Source organism: Henckelia pumila, unplaced genomic scaffold (genome assembly GCF_033568475.1).
Source record: "Henckelia pumila isolate YLH828 unplaced genomic scaffold, ASM3356847v2 CTG_461:::fragment_3, whole genome shotgun sequence".
In the NCBI taxonomy this organism is placed as follows: Eukaryota; Viridiplantae; Streptophyta; class Magnoliopsida; order Lamiales; family Gesneriaceae; genus Henckelia; species Henckelia pumila.
The window spans coordinates 5488671-5496585 of record NW_027331831.1 but is presented as its reverse complement, the minus strand read 5'-3'; the positions used below and the strand labels follow the sequence as shown (position 1 = coordinate 5496585).

The 7915-nt window shown below is 34.8% G+C and overlaps 1 protein-coding gene across 1 annotated transcript; it reads left to right on the top strand.

The window, feature by feature from the left end:
- On the top strand, nucleotides 1-6694 carry LOC140871445 (T-complex protein 1 subunit eta-like). Its single transcript, XM_073273956.1, has 14 exons — nucleotides 1-73; nucleotides 1198-1458; nucleotides 2129-2254; nucleotides 2340-2543; nucleotides 3215-3384; nucleotides 3474-3609; nucleotides 3970-4086; nucleotides 4269-4388; nucleotides 4465-4563; nucleotides 4653-4742; nucleotides 5079-5166; nucleotides 5379-5467; nucleotides 5561-5635; nucleotides 6249-6694. Exons 1-14 carry the CDS (start codon nucleotides 59-61, stop codon nucleotides 6348-6350), a joined length of 1692 nt encoding a protein of 563 aa, XP_073130057.1. The 5' UTR covers nucleotides 1-58; the 3' UTR covers nucleotides 6351-6694.
- The last annotated feature ends 1221 nt before the right edge of the window (nucleotides 6695-7915 follow it).

The window sequence follows — 7915 nt, the reverse complement described above, 5'->3', positions numbered from 1 at the left end:
ATCACGAACAGTGAGAACTCAAACCTCCATCCATTCCCGCAGAAACTCGCATCTGACCATGTCAGCCATGCTGGTAAGCTCGATTTCGAAGATTCGTCCGTGTTCAGGGAGCCAAATGTTCTCTCGTGTCGATTAACGTCGTATTCAAATATCATTATTGATGGTTTTGAAAAGTTTTCTACCTTTCATTGATTTCAACTTCTGAGCTGGGTTGTTGTTTTTCGAATAATGCTTGCTTTACCTAACTTCTTCTGTGTTTCTAGCTTTGTTTTTAATCGCATGAGTATTTAGCTTAAAGATCTTCGTTTTCTATTCTGATACATTGTGAGCTCGGGAACAAAGTGAAATGATTGATTGTATTAGTTTTAATACTTGAAATTGATGCATTGCACTTTATTAATACTCATGTGATGCTTTTATCTTGCTTCCTAACTCCGAAGTATGGTTTTGTGGAGTAATGGTTATGGTCCATGGGTTATTTTTCGCCGAGGCAGCGATTCATTTGGTGAACTTATAAAAGAACTTCTAGCAATTGCTTCTGCATGTTTCTTGAAACGGTGAATCTGCATTTTAAGTAAGTGGAGAAATATCAGAGTAATCGTTCGCTCTGTAGCTCAATTTGTGTATTCTGAACGTTTCTTGTTTTAAATGGTCCCTTCATCCAATTACTTAACATATCATTTGCATTTTAAGATGATTTTCCACAACGACATGATAACATGTTTAAACGGCGGTGTTTTGGAAGTTGATGTTTTCTTCTTCTTATCTGGCTCTATTTCCAATGTGTTCTTATTTAGGCATGGTTCAGCGCTCCTTTTTTTAAATATTTGGTGAAGTTGTACTTGTAAGTGAATTGTCTTAGTTCTGCCATACATCAAATCTGAAAGGAATTCATGATTAATCTGCATATATTTATTTGGATGTTTACAACAAACACATTATTTTTACTATTCATGTTTACCACATATGCACAATGTTTTTGGCATCCATTACTTATGGTTCACAGCATTCCGAAAGGGTGATTATTGCTATTTCCTGCTCGTTTTCTCACCACTTTTCTGTAATTGAATTCATCCAATCAACTATGTTTTTTTTTATATTTTTATTAGAATGCCATTTTTTTTTATCAATTCATAATTTAATCTGTTTGTTTCTTCACACTCAACCTTATTTTGTTATGTTGGCCATAAACAACAGCAACCTCAGATCATACTGCTGAAGGAAGGGACTGATACATCTCAGGGGAAGCCTCAGTTAATAAGCAACATAAATGCTTGCATGGGTGTTGCTGATGTTGTGAGGACCACTCTTGGTCCAAGAGGCATGGACAAGTTGATCCATGATGAGAAGGGAAACACCACAATTTCAAATGATGGTGCCACTATAATGAAGCTTCTTGACATTGTACATCCTGCTGCAAAGATTCTTGTAGATATTGCCAAGTCTCAAGATTCCGAGGCATGTTTTTTTGCAAATTCGGAGTTCGGTTTTCCAATTTTTACCCTTACTGAAATTGTATCATGGAATGATTGTGACATCAATTACGCCATTCATTAGGGTAAATGATTAAGAATTTAAGATTAACTTGATTTGATATGAGGAATTATTTCGTTGCTATCCTTTTGGATAAAACAAACCTTAAATGAATTACAATGGAGATAGCTTCGCGCGTTGATAGCTTATTGAAATAGGTTATTAATTGTGTTGACTCTATAAATGGGGTGCTATACTAATTCTGTACAGTTTTTTACATTGTATGTGTTGGTGATCTTGAATTGCTTAAATCCAATTCAATCTTATCATCTCATCTCCGTTTAAGTTAGCTATGAGCTTCTTTCTTCCTTTTTGAAAAAGTTAAAAAGAGATTTACGCCACATTAATTTTATGGGTGTTGGTTTGCATACTTTTGGTGGGAGAATTGTGTAAATGTCCTAAATCTTATTAATCAGATTGTTTCAATCCGTCCTCCGCGTGGCTAACAATGTTTTTTTTTTGAAAATAGCTAACAACATTAAATGATGTGAAACTTCGCATATGTCTGAACTAGTACACGATGTTCTCCATAATAAATTTTGTATATTGCCTTTTGCCCTAAATAACTGTTGCTCACTTGATTGATGTTTTGCAGGTTGGTGACGGAACCACGACTGTAGTTTTACTTGCTGGAGAATTCATGAAGGAAGCAAAGCCATTTGTCGAAGATGGAGTTCATCCTCAAAACCTTATTCGGAGTTACCGCACAGCTTGCATTTTGGTAAGCTTTTGGAATTTGCTTTCCATCTGTTTGATTTGGGGGTAGGTTTAAGGCTTGATTGTTTGTGGTTTGTGGACTTCAATAGGCCATTGAGAAGATAAAAGAATTGGCTTTTAGTATAGAAGGGAAAAGTTTAATAGAAAAGAAAAGTTTACTGGCTAAATGTGCTGCTACAACGCTATCTTCTAAGCTTATTGGAGGTGAAAAGGAGTTTTTTGCATCCATGGTGGTGGATGCTGTCATTTCCATTGGAAATGATGACAGGCTCAGTATGATAGGAATTAAGAAGGTAAATAAATCCTGTATTCGACCTTAAATTGTCAATCTTTCTTTTGCATGTTCAGTGGTGCTTATCAATTAGGTGAATCTTTATGTTGTACTGAGTCTATGATCTCCTTTTCCTCAGCATGTTTGGTTTTTCGATTTATTATTAACAATGTTGCACGAGAGGATTTATGTTGAAACCATGATACCAAAAAGTTCAAACACGAGAAGGGTGGTCCAAACAATAATTCATACATAACACACCCCCACACGTGTAGTTCAGGGTTCAAGGAATATATGCTCAAAATCAGTGTCCAAGGCATACAAGTACAAGTTGGTTGGGCATTAGGTAACAAATCTCCCTTGAGGTGGAAACCACGTTTGATACCATGTTGGAAAACTTTTTCCATTAGTTTAACTCATGGAGATGGTCTAAACAATTTTTAACATTTCAAGAATTACTTTGATGCCTATCTTTTTTTTAATATATTATTATATATATAAATAGGAGGATTTATAGATCAACAGTTTGATTGCCTTTATAGTCAAGTTATGAAAGAATTTATTTAGTCGTCTGCTACAGGCAATAAGGACTAAAGAACAAACAGCATTTTCCATTGATAACATGAATAATTTTACAATTCTATTCTCTCTTACCCCTAATCATTGATCTTATCGCTCAATTTTGTTCCATAGGTTCCTGGAGGTACCATGAGAGATTCTTTTCTTGTGAATGGCGTTGCCTTCAAAAAGACATTCTCATATGCTGGTTTTGAGCAGCAACCAAAGAAATTTTTGAATCCCAAGATACTTTTGTTAAACATAGAACTGGAGCTAAAATCAGAGAAAGAAAATGCAGAGATAAGGTTTGGATATTTTGCATCTTTCAACTTATTCTACCTCTTATAATGGCTGTTGTCCAAAAGAGAAGCTGGCCAAGCTTTCTTTGTCACAGGTTGTCAGATCCATTACAGTATCAGTCAATTGTAGATGCGGAATGGAATATCATTTATAACAAATTGGATAATTGTGTGGATAGCGGAGCCAAAATTGTTTTGTCAAGGCTTGCTATTGGTGATCTGGCGACACAGGTATTTGTTTATGTTCTTCCCTCTTAGTCTACCTGCAAACGGAAACTCAAAAGTTCAAGTTGTGTTGTCACTGGCTAAATGTCTTGTTTGAATGGATGAGCCAAACTTGTGTATATCTATTTGTTCAAAATTTATGGAAAAAATACTGGAGTATAAGTTTTCTGTTGCGATGTATGTTTTCTGAGTCCCTGTTACTATTAATGTGATAATCTGTGTAACTAATACACTAGTGTCATGGCGAGTATTTTCTATTTACTTTTGTGTTTGATTTGATATATTTGACGTTTCTACACGAAGGATCTGCTAGAAAGTGTATATTGAGTCATACGGAAGACTTATCACAATGATTTCTTTGTGCAGTATTTTGCAGATCGCGATATTTTTTGTGCTGGTCGTGTGACCGAAGAAGATTTGCAACGGGTTGCTGCGGCCACTGGTGGCACTGTGCAGACAACTGTGAACAACATAATTGCTGAGGTAGCTGGTAGTTCTCTTGTATTTTGTCGCATGATTGAAAATTAACCAATGAACTACCATATTCTTAGTTGATATTGAATTTGATTATGTTACTTTGGCCTGTGAATTACAATTTATCTTTTAATGATATGAAATGTTTCTTTCCCTTATTTGACCGTTAAGTTCGTTTTCATGTTCGAAAGGTTCTGGGATCTTGTGAGGTATTTGAGGAGAAGCAAGTTGGGAATGAGCGATTCAACATATTTAGTGGATGCCCATCTGGTCAGACTGCTACAATTGTTCTTCGTGGTGGAGCAGATCAGGTTCAGCGAGTATTATAATATTGCTTGTTTGTCATGATTTTAGCTGTAATTAATCATTATATTTCAATAATTGTAGTTTATAGAGGAGGCCGAGCGAAGTTTGCATGATGCAATTATGATTGTTAGAAGGGCTATGAGAAACTCAACCGTAGTTGCTGGGGGTGGTGCTATTGATGTATGAATTCTATACCACTGTTTACACAATATGTGTTTGAAGATGCTTAATTTACCAGTTGATTGTTCAAACTTATCTCATATTTGCAGATGGAGATAAGCCGGTACTTGAGACAGCACGCTCGCACCATTGCTGGGAAGTCCCAGCTCTTTATCAACTCTTATGCAAAAGCTCTTGAGGTACACGTTGCAAAAAGTTTGTGTTTAATTCTTAATGCAAAAATAGTTCCAATTTTCTTTGTGGATGGAAAGAACCAAGAACATGCAGGATAGCTGTCTAGATACGTTCAAGTTTACATCTTGTGGATAATTGTGCCAAAAGGTGTTTTGTCCTGTTCTTAAGTTGCTTCTTGATTGACTCTAATACTCATAATTACAGTACAGTGGCAAGTAAGAATGTCTCACTGCTAAGGTCTCTCTTGACCTGTTCATATCCAGTGATTATTTCTAACATGCATTCATCCTTTGGGAATAGTTTATTCTGTCTCATTCTGTGGTTTTACTGGGTTGTTGCAGATCATCCCACGCCAACTGTGTGATAATGCTGGTTTTGATGCGACAGATGTGTTGAACAAACTGAGACAAAAACACGCCTTACCATCTGGTTTGCCTCTTGCCCATTTGAAATACTACACCCCTCTGTATTTGTCTTGTCTTGTCATGTCAATGATGTCATGTCTGGTGAATGAAGTGCCTTTTGTTCTGTGGAGCACATGTTTAAGATAATTGATATTATTCTTGTGATATTTCTTAATTTTGATTTTTGAAGTATATGTTAAATGCATCAAATCTTGCTGAATGTTGATTTATAAACAGATGAAGGTGCACTATTTGGTGTGGACATCAATACTGGAGGAATTGCTGATTCATTTGCCAACTTTGTGTGGGAGCCTGCAGTTGTGAAGGTTATCTTGTTATATTCTTTTGTGGAGCGGTATTGATTATTGGTATCTTCATCACAATTTTAACGCTTGTTTCCAACCTCTATTTTTTTGCAGATAAATGCGATAAATGCAGCCACTGAAGCAGCTTGCTTGATCTTAAGTGTTGACGAGACTGTGAAAAATCCCAAGGTAATGTGATTGTGTCTCATGTCTTAATCCTATTCTATTCTTTTTAGTTCATTCTTTGCATAAAAAATCTGGTGCATCACTGATAGTTCTGTTGCCCAGCTGACTAGTTGGGTTTGGGTTGCTTGGTTCTATCATGAAACCACCTCATCAAATGAGATAAAATTCTTAATTTGCATAGTCGGGTGGACCAAAGATGGTGGTGGTGGTGTTCCTTGAGCATCATCTTCAAAGTTCTAGACCCAAATCGTATTGTTGGTTGTCAGATTGACATGTATCTTGCTTCGACGACGTGATTTGTTTGAAATCAAAATATCATCAATCCCAGATTACACTAGTGAATGAGCGATTCTTCATAACTTTCGACCAAGTCCTTATCTTTGAGTCTGCTACTGTTATATCTTCTCACTTCCTAATATGCGCCTAGAACCGCTATCCAGTTCTCATTTGTTCCAACTTCCAGCTGTTTATAACACATGATATATATATGCATCAGTTTTCATTGCCCAGGTTTCTTGAACTCACTTGGGAAAGATACAAATGCTACAATTTTCACACGTCGAAGAATGTTCATTCATTGATGTGATGTTTCATATTTCATCTGTTTCCAATGCAGTCCGAAAGTGCGCAGGGAGATGCTGCTGCTAGTGCGATGGGAGGTAGAGGACGTGGTGGAGCTGCTTTCCGTGGCCGTGGCCGTGGAATGAGGAGGCGATAGGCCTTTTTGAAATTTTCTTGTCATTTGCTAAACTTTGGTTGCAGCATTCCCATGCTAGTCATTCCCGTCTCTCCAATGGAAAGTGGTTTTGAAAACTGCAAAGAGGAGAGTACTTCCCACCCCGTGGCAAGAAGTGGGAGGAGTCGAGGAGAGTACTTTCGCAATAGTGTGTTTGTACGTGTGCTTGTGCGTTTTTTTTTTTTGTTTTTTTTAGAAACATTGCTTTTTGAGGAACTGCTATATTCTGCACCTTGAGGTTTCAGTTTGGAAACTCGCAGATAATATTCTTTTTAACTATTATTTTGCTACGACTCGAAAAATACAAAGAAGCAACGTTTCCAAGATGATTTTTGTTGACAAATCTTTCAGTGCCATGTATGTAGTCAATAACATAAATAATTGAGTAGGTTTTTTTTTGAGATAGTCACGGATCTTTGTTCTGAGACGACATATATTTACTATAAAACTTAATAATTTTAGTATAAAAAAATAATATTTTTTTTATGTGTGATCTAAAATGAAATCTTCAGAAAATTGACCTGTAGAACCATTTCACAAGAAATTTCTGAAAATAAAATTAATATCTCGATCGAGCAATTTGTTGACAAAAATGTATTGTTTTGGGACATTTGCTGTTTAATATTAATATTGAAGATCATTCATATTCATATTGGGATACTTTAATTTATAAAAATGTAAATACATCATGTATATGATTTACATAATAGTTGTACATCATGTAAGACACGCAATGAATGAATACGAGTCATTGGCTATAAGTAATACCCTCCAAAAACCTATTATTTCATTATGGGGAAAAAAACTTCCAACTTCTCAAACTCGTGGATTTTTTTTTTTTTTTTTTTTACCAGGACAAGGAATGGGCTGCTGTTTTTATTTTTTATTTTTATTTTTAATTTTTAAACAAACCTTATTTTTATATATATCTTATTATATTATTATAGTAGATACCACCTAGTTAACTAAATTCCAATTAATTGGTAAAACTGTATTTGAAATTACCATTATTTCTTAACTTAATTTTCAATAAAACCAAAACTATTAGACAAAGGCTTCCTCTTTTTTAGCCATTAGATGTTTTGATATTTATCTTACTATCTTACTAATTACTATAGTAGATGAAATCTAATTAACTAACTTCTAATTAATTGGTGAAACTTGATTTGAAATTACTATTATATCCTAATTTAATTTTCAATAAAACCAAAACTATTAGACAAAGGCTTCCTTTTTTTTAGCCATTAGATGTTTTGATATTTATCTTACTATCTTACTAATTACTATAGTAGATGAAATCTAATTAACTAACTTTTAATTAAGTGGTGAAACTTGATTTGAAATTACTATTATATCCTAACTAACTTCTTATTATATCTATTGCATTTTTGTGAGTATTTGTTTAGAAAATTATTTTTGTATTTTTAAAATTTTAAATTTTACAATTTATTTTTGTTTTTTTTTATTTTCGTGAGAAAACCAGATTGTACGAACACGCCCGTGCATACAGTGTTAACGTAAGTTATCGAACTTGAGTTGGGATATTT

Excerpts from the sequence above, each read along its gene's own strand:
- LOC140871445 (XM_073273956.1), top strand. Across the intron at positions 4,087-4,268 it reads TGAACAACATAATTGCTGAG|GTTCTGGGATCTTGTGAGGT; the intron begins GTAGCTGGTAGT and ends CATGTTCGAAAG. Across the intron at positions 4,564-4,652 it reads CTGGGGGTGGTGCTATTGAT|ATGGAGATAAGCCGGTACTT; the intron begins GTATGAATTCTA and ends TCATATTTGCAG.